Here is a 15,360-nt window from a genome sequence, read left to right as displayed (position 1 = left end):
ACGACGCGGACCCGACGCCATACTGAACATGGCATACGGCGGACTGGCGTAAGGTTACCCCTCATATAGCAGGGGTAACCTTACGTTTGCGCAAACGACGGCTACGCGACGCAAATTCGTTCGGGAATCGGCGTATCAGGCTCATTTGCATAAACAAATGAGACCTGAACGTAAACGCCACCTAGCGGCCGGCGGAGAATTACATTTAAGATCTGACAGTGTGACTTACACCTGTCGGATCTACAGCGTATCTATGCGAAAATGATTCTAGGAATCACTCGCATAGATACGCGGGTCAAAAAACAGAGATACGACGGTGTTTCCTGAGATACACAGTCGTAACTCTTCTGAGAATATGGCCCTCTGTGTTTACAAACACACAGAACAGTATGGGCAGCACAATGGTTGGCACTTTTGCCTAGCAGCAAAAAGGGTCACAGGTTCGAATCCCGACCACGACACCATCTGCCTGGAGTTTGCATGTTTTCCCTGTGCCTGCGTGGGTTTCCTCCGGATCCTCCGGTTTCCTGACACACTCTAAAGCAGTGGTCTCCAAACTGCGGCCCGAGGGCCGGATGCGGCCCTTTGCTTACCTTTATTGGGCCCTTGGAGCACTATCCCTCCCAATGATACGAGACACTATTCTGCCATCTGACACCAACAATGGAGCACCATTTCTCTCACTGACACCACTAATGGGACACTATTCCTCCCTATGATACCAGCATTGGGGCACTATTCCTCCCCCTAATACCAGATGTTTACTCCCACTGATGCCAGCAAAACGTTCACTCCCGTTGGCTAAAATCCGGCCCTCCAAGAGTCTGAAGGACAATAAACCGGCCCTTTGTTTAGAATGTTTGGAGACCCCTGCTCTAAAGACATGCTGGTAGGTTAATCGCATCCTGTCTAAATTGGCCCTAGTATGTATGAATGTGTGTTATGCCGCATATACACGACCGTTTTTCGGGTTTTAACCACTTGAGATCCGCGCTATAGACAAAAGACGTCCACAGCGCGGCTCTCAAGTGCCGAGTGGACGTCTTTAGACGTCCTTTTATGTGCATTACCCGCGCGCGCCACTGGGGGGGCGCGCAGCGGGTAAACACTGTCCCGGTGCATCGCCGAAGAGCCAATGCGTGTACCTGGCGGCTGCGATGTCCGCCGGGTACACGCGATCGTCGGTAACACAGCAGGTGACAGCAGGGACGTGGAGCTCTGTGTGTAAACACAGAGCTCCACGTGCTGTCAGAGGAGAGGAGACCGATCTGTGTCCCTTGTACATAGGGACACAGCATCGGTCACCTCCCCCAGTCACCCCCCTCCCCCCACACAGTTAGAACACACCCAGGGAATACATTTAACCCCTTCCTCACCCCCTAGTGTTAACCCCTTCCCTGCCAGTCACATTTATTTATACAGTAATTAGTGCATTTTTATAGCACTGATCGCTGTATAAATGTGAATGGTCCCAAATTTGTGTCAAAAGTGTCCGATACGTCCGCCGCAATATCGCAGTCTCAATAAAAATCGCAGATCGCCGCCTTTTGCGCAAACCAGTCGCTTATTGCGATTTTTCCCTTTTTTTTCCCCAAAAATACGTCGAAAAATACGTATCGGCCTTAACTGAGAAAAAAATAGTTTTTTTAAAAAAATTGGGATATTTATTATAGCAACAAGTAAAAAATATATATATTTTTTTTAAATTTTCGCTCTTTTTTTGTTTATAGCGCAAAAAAATAAAAACCGCAGAGGTGATCAAATACCACCAAAATAAAGCTCTATTTGTGGGGAAAAAAGGACGTCATTTTTGTTTGGGAGCCACGTCGCACGACCGCGCAAATGTCAGTTAAAGCGACGCAGTGCCGGAAGCTGAAATTTCGCCTGGGCACGAAGAGGGTTTATGTGCCCAGTAAGTGGTTAAAAAATTGTTTTTAATGGTCTTGAAAAATTACGTATTTTTCCAACCCGATCGTTAAAACGGGCTTGCCTACACACGATCGTGAAAAAAAAATGCTCTAGCAAAGTGCGGTGACGTACAACACGTACGACTGCACTATAAAGGGGAGGTTCCATTCGGATGGCTCCACCCTTGGGGCTGCTTTTGCCGATTTAGTGTTAGTAAAAGTTTGGTGAGAGACGATTTGCGCTTTTCTGTTACAGCGTGACGAATGTGCCATCTCCATTACAAACGCTAGTTTTACCAGTACGAGCGCTCCCATCTCATCACTTGCTTCTCAGCATGCGCATTTTTTTCCCGTCGTTAAAGCCTACACACGGCCGTTTTTCACGACGTGAAAAATGACGAGAAAAAATAGAGCATGTTCTAAATTTTTAATGCCCATTTTTCACGTCGAGAAAAATGCTCTGGGGCCCACATACGATCGTTTTTAATGACCAATTAAAAAAATTGAATTTTTCACTTCATGAAAAACGGTCATGTGTACGCAGCATTAGATGTTTTGCTTCTTTTGTTTTCTGTTTTTAGGCTTTTTTTCCTATTTATTTTCACCTGGTGATCCTGCCAGTGACATACTTCCTGATTTAGGGTGGCACTTCTATCAATGAAGGAGCAACATAGATGCCCTTGGACAGCAGCATTGTCTGGAGAGGTTGGTGTTAGATGGACTAGTAGATTTAGATGGACTGTACTTAGATCAGATCTTTAACTTCTAGGCAATCTTCCATCCCCTCCTTAAATAATGCAGTTTATTTAATTTTTTTTGGGGGGGGGGGGGGGTTACCATTATTTTAATGTGTTCGGGCCACAAACACCCCCCCCCCCCCATACATGCCATTCGCCTAGGCCCATGACATGCACTAATCGCCCTTTACCTCCTGGGATATGCACATATCCCAGGAGGCATTGTTTCTCCGTTGAGTAAAAGAAGAGCGGAGTTGTAATTGGTAGGCCCACCGACTGCACCTACCAATGATGTTACAACAAAACATGGTGGCTTGGTGGTGCAAGCAGAAGAGGATCTCAGCAGGACAGTGTTTGGGTCAGTAACTTTTTTAGGCAGGATTTATTTAATTTTTTTTGTTTTAATTAGTATCAGTTTGTTTTAGGTAGGGATAAAAAATAAAATGGCAAAACACACACTATTGATTTTGGGCTGTACTAGAAGCACAACATACACATATGTGGTATCGCTGCAATCGTCAGGAGCAGGATAATTTATTTTAGCATGTTATTTGGTGGTAGCAGCAAGATATTTACAGCTAAATTTTAACAAAAAAATACAATTTTTCCTATTTTTGACCAGTTTATCCATCACCATTTACCACCAAATGAAAGCCCAATTTGCCCTAAAAAAACTCAGTATAATCCGCCTGGATACACAAAGTAGTTGTGATGATATGTACAGTTTTACTAACACATGTCAAAGTTGCAGAATTGTGCTTAGGCATTTCGATTTGTTTTACCCATAGGTACGAAGGAGTTAAAGGGGTGGTTCACCCTAAAAACTACTTTTTCTTATTCCACTGCCCCCCCACATTACAATCCGATTAAGGCTCTTATTATTTTTTTCATGCTGTACATACCTTAGTACAGCATATTCACCCGTGCATCCGGGCTGCGAGTCCCGCAGGAGTGGGCGTTCCTCACATGCTGGTGATTGACGTTTTGCCCAAAAACAAGCTCCCCCATCGCGTAAGCCGCGTCACGGTTGGCGAAAGGAGCCGAACGGCGAGTCGGCGCTATACTGCGCATGCGCATCGCCGTTCGGCTCCTTTCGCCAATCGTGACGCGGCTTACGCGACGGGGGGGGGGAGCTCGTTTTTGGGCAAAACGTCAATCACACACATGTGAGGAACGCCCACTCCCGCGGGACTCGCAACCCGGATGCACGGGTGAATATGCTGTACTAAGGTATGTACAGCATGAAAAAAATAATAAGAGCCTTAATCGGATTGTAATGTGGGGGGGCAGTGGAATAAGAAAAAGTAGTTTTTAGGGTGAACCACCGCTTTAAGAGCTGGGTGGTAGGACGTAGAAACTCCTATGTTCATGTACAGGTGAAACTCGAACAATTTGAATATTGTGCAAAAGTTCATTAATTTCACCAATTCAAATTAAAAATGTGAAACCAATATATGAGAGAGACTCATTACATGCAAAGTAAGAGTTCAAGCTGTGATTTGTCACAATTGTGATGATTATGGCTTACAGCTCATGAAAACCCCAAATCCACAATCTCAGAAAATTTGAATATTGTGAAAAGATGCAATATTCTAGACTCAAAGTGTCCCACTCTAATCAGCTAACTAAGCCATGACACCTGCAAAAGGTTCCTGAACCTTTAAATGGTCTCTCAATCTGGTTCAGTAGGAATCACAATCATGGGAAAGACTGCTGACATGACAGTTGTGCAGAAAACCATCATTGACACCCTCCATAAGGAGGGAAAGCCTCAAAACGTAATTGCAAAAGAAGTTGGATGTTCCCAAAGTGCTGTATCAAAGCACATTAATAGAAAATAATGTGGAAGGGAAAAGTGTGGAAGAAAAAGGTGCACAAGCAGCAGGGATGACCGCAGCCTGGAGAGAATTGTCAGGAAAGGCCATTCAAAAGTGTTGGGGACTGTCACAAGGAGTGGACCGAGTCTGGAGTCAGTGCATCAAGAGCACCACACACAGACGGATCCTGGACATGGGCTTCAAATGTCGTATTCCTCTTGTCAAGCCTCCTCAACAACAAACAACGTCAGAAGCCTCTTACCTGGGCTAAAGAAAAACACACCTGGTCTGTTGCTCGGTGGTCCAAAATCCTCTTTTCTGATGAGAACAAATTTTATATCTCATTTGGGAACCAAGGAGTCGGAGTATGGAGGAATAATGGAGAGGCACACACTGCAAGATGGTTGAAGTCCAGTGTGAAGTTTCCACAGTCTGTGTTGATTTGGGGAGCCGTGTCATCTGCTGGTGTTGGTCCTCTGTGCTCTATTAAGTCCAGGGTCACCGCAGCCGTCTACCAGGGGATTTTGGAGCACTTCATGCTTCCTTCTGCAGATGAGATCTATGGGAATGCGGACTTCATTTACCAGCAGGATTTGGCACCTGCCCACACTGCCAAAAGCTTCAAAACTGTGGGATTACTGTGCTTCATTGGCCAGCAAACTCGCCTGACCTGAACCCCCGCATAGAATCTATGGGGCATTGCCAAGAGAAAGATGAGAGACATGAGACCGAACAATGCAGAAGAGCTGAAGGCCGCTTTTGAAGCATCCTGGTCTTCCATAACACCTCAGCAGTGCCACAGGCTGATCGCTTCCATGCCACACCGCATTGAGGCAGTAATTGCTGCAAAAGGGGCCCAAACCAAGTACCGAGTACATATGCATGTTATACTTTTCAGAGGTCCGATATTGTTCTATGTACAATCCTTGTTTTATTGATTGCATGTAATATTCAAATTTTCTGGGATTGTGGATTTGGGGTTTTCATGAGCTGTAAGCCATAATCATCACAATTATGACAAATCATGGCTTGAACTATCTTGCTTTGCATGTAATGAGTCCAACTTATATTAGTTTCACCTTTTAAGTTGCATTAGTAAAATAAATGAACTTTTGCACAATTTTCAAATTTTTCGAGTTTCACCTGTATGTGGGTTAAAAGGCTGAAGTTAGAAGATTTCAGATCCGGAAGAAAATGGCAGCACCTGAGATAGGTAACAAGTGGAAACATGGACACTCCATTGTTGAAGATGGGCACACTAAGTTCTTGCCACAATGTACAAGTATATCAAGGTGTGCATATTTGCACATTATATCAAGAACTCTGGGGGCCCTAAATAACTACATTTCCATTTTAAAGTCCATACTGGGATTAAAAGGCCACTTACTGGTAGGTGGTTCAGAGGTACATCTACTTGACCCAAGAAGTCATCTCTAGTCTGCAATAGAAAAAGAGAACACCAGAGTTTAAAAAATATGTAGCTTACGCATGAAAGCTTGTTGCAAAGTCATTTAGCATGTTTGGGTAGATGTTGGAGTACACATTACGAGTTCAAAGAGGCGGAACAATAGAAAAAACACTGCCAGTTTAAATAAAAAGTCCACTGCTCTTATATAAATAACTATTACGTGTAACAAAAATTGTCAACCGCCTAAAAACCTATTCACTTCCACAACAGCTAACAGTACCCTTTAATCAAGCCTTCACGTTACAAAGCAAACTCAGCATTGTAATGGATATGCTATTTAAGCCAAAATAATTGGATGCGCAGTATGGGTACAGCTAGACTCGGCGGGCTAACGGACCTTTCATTGAAGTCTAATGCCGCGTACACACAATCATTTTTTGGCATGAAAAAAAACCGACTTTTTCAGCATGTAGAAAAAACAAAGTTTTTCCAACTTCAACATTAAAACGACATTGCCCACACACCATCGTTTTAAAAAAATGCTCTAGAAAAGCGCGGTGACGTACAACACGTATGACGGCACTATAAAGGGGAAGTTCCATGCGGATGACGCCACCCTTGGGGCTGCTGTAGCCGATTCCGTGTTAGTAAAAGACGATTCGTGCTTTTCTGTCTGTTACAGCGTGACGAATGTGCCATCTCCATTATGAACGCTAGTTTTACCAGAACGAGCGCTCCCATCTCATAACTTGCTTCTGAGCATGCGCTGGTTTTTAACGTAGTTTTAGCCCACACACGATCATTTTTTACAACCCGAAAAACGACATCGTTTAAAACGTCGTTAAAAAATGCAGCATGTTCGAATTTTTTTTTTGTCGTTTTTCAGAAGCCAAAAAATGATGTGAAGCCCACACACGGTCATTTTAAATGACATTTTTTTTAAACAATGTTTTTTTCATGCCGAAAAATTATCGTGTGTACGCGGCATCAGGGTTTGTACAAGGGCTACTGCACAGAAAATGAACACTGGATGGAAGAGACAAGTACAGAATTAAATGTACATTATTTTTTTTTCTTTTGCTTTAAGAGAGAGATAGGTGATCTGGGACAGATTATATTACCATCAAGATATGTTAATGTTTTGGGTTGGCACCAGAACAGGAATAGGGGGGGGGGGGGATTCTTCCAAATGAGACACGATTTCTGGTAACAACCAGGGATTCCCTCACTTTGGAGGAGTTTTCTTTCACTTCCTGTTTTAGATATGGGTCAGGAAGTGAAGGGAAGTCCCCCCTGAGTGTGTGATTCTTCTTCTTTTTTTTTTTGGAGGGTTGGCACAATTTGTTGGTTCTTTTTTCTCCTTCCCCCTCCCTTCCCTTCCACTTATTCTCCACCCCAACCCCCCCCCCCCCCTCCTGCTGTCTGCCAGCCCGACACATACCGCATCGGCGGCAGGAATTGGCAGGCACATCGGGGATCAGCAGGCAAACATCGGCGGGCACATCTGGTAGGGGATCAGGCTGCGGCAGGCATCTGGCAGAGTTTCCATGTCCTCTTCTCTTCTGAGATCACAGCGGCTTCCGCCGCGCATCTCCTCCAGTTATTTATTATTCTACAGGTTTTATATAGCACCAACAGTTTGCGCAGCGCTTAGGCGTCCAATAGCATCGTCTATCTTTTCAGCCAATCGTGATGGGTATCAGACCCGCTTTCCGATTGGCTGGGAGGAGGATCCGCGTTGCAACAGCAAATATTCATTCGCTGTTGCAACCTAACTGGGTGGGCTCCAGATGCAATGCTTTGCGCCCTGAGCCCATCCTATTTTAAAAGCCTATGAGAGCCTATGCCGCTAATCAGGTGCTTCAAAAAACACCCCCCATAGGAATTCAAGCAACCAGTGTCCTGAAAGGGGCCGGGCGCATGTATAGGGAGGGCGGCGGCATTCGTGCGCCCACAATGCACGGGTCACCACTGGGGCTGAATACAAATTCATGCCACACTTTTCAGACGTTTGCGCAATTTTTTTTTTATGAAAACCATTTATAATTTTCCTTGCACTTCACAATTACGTCACATAAAATCCCAAGAAAATACATTTACCTTTTTTGGTTGTAACATGACAAAATGTGGAAAAATTTCAAGGGGGATGAATACTTTTTCAAAGGCGCTGTATTTTTCTTACTGCATTACTCAGGGGAAGGTGCCTTTTTTGTCTTATAGCAAAGCCCCCACCAATTGCTATTACAATCCTCCCTTACTCTACCCAAAATGAAATAAGTGTTGCCTTTAGTTCTACTTTAAGCTGAGAGTTCTGTAATAATGGGAAAAATGACGTTTTATGTAACGGCACATAAAATGCTCCAAGGCAATTGTGAAAAGGTATAGCAATTTCCCCTAAACTAGAGCACAGAACATTATAGTAATTCCCTGCTATTCTAATTACTAAAACGTTCCTAACCCTACTCTGGCAGATCGCACAGTCGCTATATGATAATGCATGGAAAACAGCACATAATATATACAATTATGTACACACCCTGATAGCTACTTTGTGCCATCATCAGCTTTTTTTACCAGCCAAAAGAACATCAGTAGGAGATGAAATTATAACTTTGGTAAAAAGGCGAAAAAAATACGAGATGTTAAAGCAGATAAATCGAGCTACAGAGGGATATTAACCTTTTACACGACAGAAGACCTGTGTACATGGAGGATACAAAGTGAGGCAGTGGAGTTCAAGGAGGACCTGTCATTTCACCATGGATATGCTACTCTGGACGAGAGTAGACGACGTGCTTTCATAAAGGTTTTAGCATATTTTTAATGTATTGGAGAAAAACAAAGAATGGCTTTGGGGTTATCCTAATGAAAGAAGACAGAATCTATCAGAGTTGATGCAGCTACAAAAGCACACAGTAAGAAGCTCACAGCGTGCAGTGAAATCAGAGCAAGCTATTTCAGTCCAGGAGAGGAGCCTGTACAACTGTGCAAGGCTGGAGATTCAGCTTTAACTCCTCCGTTCTATACAAAACCAAATGGATGGAGTTTAGCTCTGAAGGATGAAGTTTAACCACTTAAGACCCGGACCAAAATGCAGGTAAAAGGACCTGGCCAGTTTTTGCGATTCGGCACTGCGTCGATTTAACTGACAATTGCGCGGTCGTGCGACGTGACTCCCAAACAAAATTGGCGTCCTTTTTTCCCCACAAATAGAGCTTTCTTTTGGTGGTATTTGATCACCTCTGCGGTTTTTATTTTTTGCGCTATAAACAAAAATAGAGCGACAATTTTGAAAAAATGCAATATTTTTTCCTTTTTGCTATAATAAATATCCCCCCCAAAAATATATATAAAAAAAAAACGTTTTTTTTCCCTCAGTTTAGGCCGATACGTATTCTTCTACCTATTTTTGGTAAAAAAAAATCGCAATAAGCGTTTATCGATTGGTTTGAGCAAAATTTATAGTGTTCACAAAATAGGAGATAGTTTTATTGCATTTTTATTAATAATTATTTTTTTTCTACTAATGGCGGCGATCAGCGATTTTTTTTCGTGACCGCGACATTATGGCGGACACATCGGACAATTTTGACACATTTTTGGGACCATTGTCATTTTCACAGCAAAAAATGCTATAAAAATGCATTGTTTACTGTGAAAATGACAATTGCCGTTTGGGAGTTAACCACTAGTGGGCGCTGAAGGGGTTAAGTGTGACCTCATATGTGTTTCTAACTGTAGAGGGGCGGGGCTGGACGTGTGACGTCATTGATCGTGCTTCCCTATATCAGGGAACACACGATCAATGACAGCGCCACAGTGAAGAACGGGGAAGCTGTGTTGACACACAGCTCTCCTCGTTCTTCAGCTACGGGGACTGATCGCGGGACTCCAGCGACGATCGGGTCCGCGGGACCCGCGGCCACGGAGCTTCGGAACGGGTTGCGGGCGCGCGCCCACCGCTGGGCACTTAAAGAGGACGTACATGTACGTGCTTGTGCCCAGCCGTGCCATTCTGCCGACGTATATGTGCAGGAGGCGGTCCTTAAGTGGTTAAAGAGGAAGTAACCCTTTTTTTTTTCTTCTTTAAAACACCCTGCAAGGCAAAAGCATAATGACCTAGTATGCATAGTAGCTCATTGTGAAGTACTTACCCGAGATCGAAGCCCCCGCAGGGGTGCTCAGTCACTTCCTCCATCGGCGCCATCTCTGTACGATTCACTTCCACATATTGTGGCTCTGGTGCTGTGACTGTCCGGAGCCGCAACGACATCACTCCCGCACGTGCGTGTGGGTGCCGCCACTAACAGCATGATCGCCGTAACGGCACGCTCAGTTCCCCTACGCACCGTAGACATCGGTGTCTTTCTTTTGCAAATATCTCCTCAACGGTGTAGGTTTAGGAGATATTTGTTGCACCTACAGGTAAGTCTTAATCTAGGCTTACCTGTAGGTTAAAGTGCTCTGTAAGGGTTTACAACCACTTTAAGGCTCTGTTCACACCTAGGCGTATATACGCCTGAAGCGTGACGCCGCAGCAGCCCCTAAGACGCTGGAGGGATGATTTTACATTGCCCTCTATGGAGATGGTTCACATCTCCACGCCGAATGCCGTACGCCTGCCGCCTGAAAACAAGTCCCGAACCTTTTTTTCAGGCGGCGTTCGGCATAGGAGATGTGGACCTGGAGGTAAGCTGCATTCACAATCGCGGCGTTTAGTCGCCGCAAATTGCCGTACAAAACGCCGCCATTTGTCGCCACAATTCGCGGGACAAAACGCCACGATTAGGTACGCCAAGGTGTGAATGCAGCCTAAGGTTTAACTTCTTGGTCCCCCCACACACACACAAACCTGTCTCCCCCCACACCAGTTCCCACTTTTCCCCCCCCCACACACACCTGTCTCCCCGCCACACCAGTTCCTACTCTGTACCCCCCCCCCCCCCACACACACACACACCTGTCTCCCCCCCACACCAGTTCCTACTCTGTACCCCCCCCCCACACACACACACACCTGTCTCCCCCCCACACCAGTTCCTACTCTGTACCCCCCCCCCCCACACACACACATAAAAATAAAGGTTCACGAGGTATTTTAATTATCCGAATCCCCAGCGAGTGGCTGGGAATCCGGATTTTGCCGCTCCCCCTACACTGGCGCTCTATGCCTAGCGCCGGCCCTGCCTATATGTGATATGGCCTATGTGTGACATACCCTATATGTGATATGGCCTATGTGTGACATACCCTATATTTGATATACCCTATATGTGACATACACTATGTGTGACATACCCTATATGTGATATGGCCTATGTGTGACATGGCCTATATGTGATATGGCCTATGTGTGACATGGCCTATGTGTGACATGGCCTATATGTGATATGGCCTATGTGTGACATGGCCTATATGTGATATAGCCTATGTGTGACATACCCTATATGTGATATGGCCTATGTGTGACATACCCTATATGTGATATGGCCGATGTGTGACATACCCTATATGTGATATGGCCGATGTGTGACATACCCTATATGTGATATGGCCTATGTGTGACATACCCTATATGTGATATGGCCTATGTGTGACATACCCTATATGTGATATGGCCTATGTGTGACATACCCTATATGTGATATGGCCTATGTGTGACATACCCTATATGTGACATGGCCTATGTGTGACATGGTCTATATGCGACATACAACATACCCGTTTGTCACATACCTTATGTGTGAATTACCCCATGTGTGACATGCCCTTCGTATCAGACCCCCTACGTGTCACATAAGACATACTCTATGTGTCGCATACCCCATGTGCCACCCTTTGTTTCACATACCCTATGTGTGATATGCCCCATGTGTGAATGCCCTTTGAATTGCATTCTCTACGTGTCACTTACCCTATGTGTGACATGCCCTTTGAATTAAATTTTCTACGTGTCACATACCCTATTTGCAACATGTCCCAAGGGTCACATACCATATGTGTGACATGTCCTTAGGGTCACATGTCCTATGTGTGACATAACCTAAGGGTAACAATTCTGATGTGTAACATACCCTATGTGCCACATACCCTATGTGTGACATGCCCTATGTCTGACATCACAAAGTGTGACTTGCCCTATGTGTCACATTTCCTGGCTTCCCAATGGCATCAATAATGTAATCAGTAACGGGAAGTCTTCACAGAACCGATCATACTACAGTGAATGATGGAGGAGGAGGTTAGGGAGGAGAAGGGGTCTTCACGGCAGACTGCCATCATACAAACATAACGGGAATGAAGCTGCCTTGGCTTGACGCCCATCTATAAGGATACTGGGTTATACCAGAATAAGATTTGACAGTGTTTTGAGAAGCTGCTGGGAAGGATGACAACCCTACAGGAAAAAAAGCAGAGTTGGAAAGAAATTGTCTTGTCTCCTCAATTCTTCTCTCTTTAAAGTCTAACTATACTTTCAGCTTAAATCAGCCATATGCATTCCATGTGCCCCAAAACAAAAAAGGTGTTTAAAGAATTGCAGTTCATTTTAGAGTAGAAAAGCCGGCTCCCTGTTAGCATGCTCTAGAGTGGAACCCTTGCTCTCAGTGGGGGAGCAGCGGTCTCTCTGCAGAGGCCCAACATGCCCCCGTGCATGAGACTCCGGTGTTTAGGTGCAACGGAAGGCACAGACCTTGTAAAATTATATGATAGGCTGATAAATGCTGCGGCTGGATGGTGCACCAAGCGGTACTAATTTTTAGAGCAGTATGTACCCAGGGATGAATGCTCAGTATGCAGACTGCCTGTGTTCTATGCATTTTTCCCTTATCAAATACTACCCTAAACATTATTGCAAAGCTATAGGTCTGACTCACCAGGGATTGACAAGACCTCTGCGCAAATACGGTGTGACAGAAAGTATTGCACTGACCGATATTTTATTCTCTGGGGTGTTAGAATACAAAATATATTTATAAATGTTTGGGGGCTCCAATTAGAGCAGTGGTTCTCAAATAAATAAATAAATAAAAAGTATTCGGATAGAGAGATGAAAGGGAAAGAAAGGAGGAGAAAGAGTGGTATCCTAAAATGTACTACAAGGGGTTTTAATACTGTACGAGTGGAAGGGACTCAGGGAGCGCTAAATGTCCGTGGTTTAGGGGCACAAAATTACTTGTGTTGCCTTGGGTGCTTTCAACCCACGCTATGAAAATTTTACTGTTAGGGGTCCCCACAACTTGGAAAATTTTATCAAGGGGTCACGGCACTAGAAGGTTGAGAACCACTGAATTAGAGGGAAGGAGATGGCAGTGAAAACAGTGAAAAACACATTAGAATTGCTGGATTGCTGTTTTACTTGTTATGCCATGGCCACCACAAGATGGCGCCAGATCACTGAAGGAAGCTTAGGCCTGCAGAAGGCCGCAAAGCCGCGGCCTCAATTGCCGGCCGGCGGGGGAGGCGCACAGAGACGCAGGATGGGGTATCCTGTGTCTCCGTGCGCCCCCACCTCCCCCACAGCGCGATCGCGGCGGGCCCGCGCCGGTCGGTAATTGAAGCCGTGGCTTTGCGGCCTTCTGAAGGCCTAAGCTTCCCCGGCAGGTCGCTATTTCTTGTCGCAATTGCGCCCGGATTTTGTCAAACCCTGTGTTAGACCTCTGAAGAGAGACCACAGCTTCCCCATAGAGAGAAAAGATCCTTCTCTTCATCACGCTGGCAGGTAATAGGCTTTTCTATTCTAAAAAAAAACACTTTAGGACAATGGAAAATGTTTTGCTTTGGGGCACCTGGAAATAATTTTGCTGATTTACCATTTACCCAGATCTTTGACAACCTAAATGCTTAGCACTTCATGGTGATGTGCTCAGGGGTGGGGTTTAACACGGTAGAGTGGGGATTTAAAAAATTATGACACACATGGGGTTAGTAACTAAAACTGGAGAGTGCAAAATCTGGTGCAACTCTGCATAGAAACCAATCAGCTTCCAGGTTTTATTGCCAAAGCTTAATTGAACAAGCTGAAGTTAGAAGCTGATTGGCTGCCATACACAGCTGCACCATATTATAAGTGCACCAGTTTAAGTAAAGCTCCCCCAATGCATCAGTTCTTCCTTTTCCTCCACATCGGCAGCTCTGTAGATTTTTGTCTGAAGGGCGTTGGCCATGAACTTGTTCTGCATACAGACTGCAGAACATACACAAAACTATGTGGTTTTTCAGCTCTTTAGCGCCACCCTTTGGGCAACTTCTGATAATGTTGTTTAATGGTCAGCATTGGATCGGAGCATGCGTGTTTGCACTTTGGATTTAAGTCTGATGGACTTGTGTACACACGATCAGATAATCCGACGGAACACATTTGTTGACGGACAATTTGAGCGCATGCACAGCCACAACATTTGTTGTTGGAAATTCCGACAACAATTGTCCAATGGAGCATACAGACGGTCGGATTATCTGACAAAACACGTCCATCACACAATTGTTGTTGGAATATCCGATCGAGTGTACGGGCCTCAACTCTACCAATTGACAGGTTTCCTAATGGGTGTCTACAACTGTCGGTGTCAGTCACCTGCAGGGTTAACAGTAGAGACGCTGGGCTCTCAAGGGGGATGTAAGAAAACCTGTTTATTTCCCCGAGACAGCCTATAGGATGTGCAGCTGGCCCCTGATGTCAGCCCAAGCGAAAAGTTATTCCTGGCCGGCTGCCTTGAGCTCAGTGTGCCAGATGACATGGAAGATGGGAAGAGCCACACAAAGCATCCTATCAATGCCCAGCAAATAACACGTCGCCAAACCTCCAACCCGACCAAATGACTTCTGAAAAGTGAAGCAAGCAAAAAACAAAGAGGGCGTCTCATATCAACCAATCAAATGCTTCAGTCATACGCTAATGAGACACGGTAACTTTTTTTTTTTTTTTTAACTATTGTCTACAGTCACCCATAGCACCACTTTATCTGCCACTTTATTTTCAGAGGTTGGACCTTTAGCTAGCTTAGGCTTCCTTTACTATCTGTGGGTTTAACCATGGTTATTCACAGCAAGGAAGTTTAACCACTTCCTGACGGGCGTACGACTTTATACGGCCGCAGGGTGGATCTAAATTTCCGGGAGGCCGTCTATATACGGCCTCCAGCCACTGGGGGGCGCGCAAGCGAGATAGGGAGATTCATCTGAATTCATCCGAATGACCAGAGCTTTTTTTCTCAAACAATAGGTGCTTGAACTCAAACACGATCGCACAAAACCCCTCCCCCTACACACACCCTCCAAATCACATCAAATAGTGGGTGTGGTCAGTCAAATTTCACGAACAGTAGGTGGGTCTTAAAGGGGCATTAAATACCAGGATTGCATTACATACAGAGTGCAGAGCTGTCACTTGTAGACACCGAAACCAGACTTCTGTGTTTACAAGTGATTGTGGTGAGCAGGCACCAAAGGGTCTGAGCCAGAGGTGGTGGAACTGAGTTCCCCCAAGCTCC

At 45.1% G+C, this 15,360-nt stretch overlaps 1 protein-coding gene across 18 annotated transcripts in view; it reads right to left on the bottom strand.

Moving 5' to 3' along the window:
- The window catches only part of NEDD4L (NEDD4 like E3 ubiquitin protein ligase), a 615,111-nt gene that overhangs the window by 130,232 nt on the left and 469,519 nt on the right, over window positions 1–15,360 (bottom strand). For all 18 annotated transcript variants that reach the window (XM_040337654.1, XM_040337707.1, XM_040337690.1 and 15 more), the window contains one exon: window positions 5,849–5,899. In XM_040337654.1, the coding sequence (XP_040193588.1) occupies window positions 5,849–5,899 (51 nt within the window). The remainder of the gene's footprint in view (window positions 1–5,848; window positions 5,900–15,360) is intronic.

Source organism: Rana temporaria, chromosome 1 (genome assembly GCF_905171775.1).
Source record: "Rana temporaria chromosome 1, aRanTem1.1, whole genome shotgun sequence".
Lineage (NCBI taxonomy): Eukaryota > Metazoa > Chordata > Amphibia > Anura > Ranidae > Rana > Rana temporaria.
The sequence above is the reverse complement of the archived record's forward strand: the minus strand, read 5'-3'. Positions and strand labels throughout refer to the sequence as shown.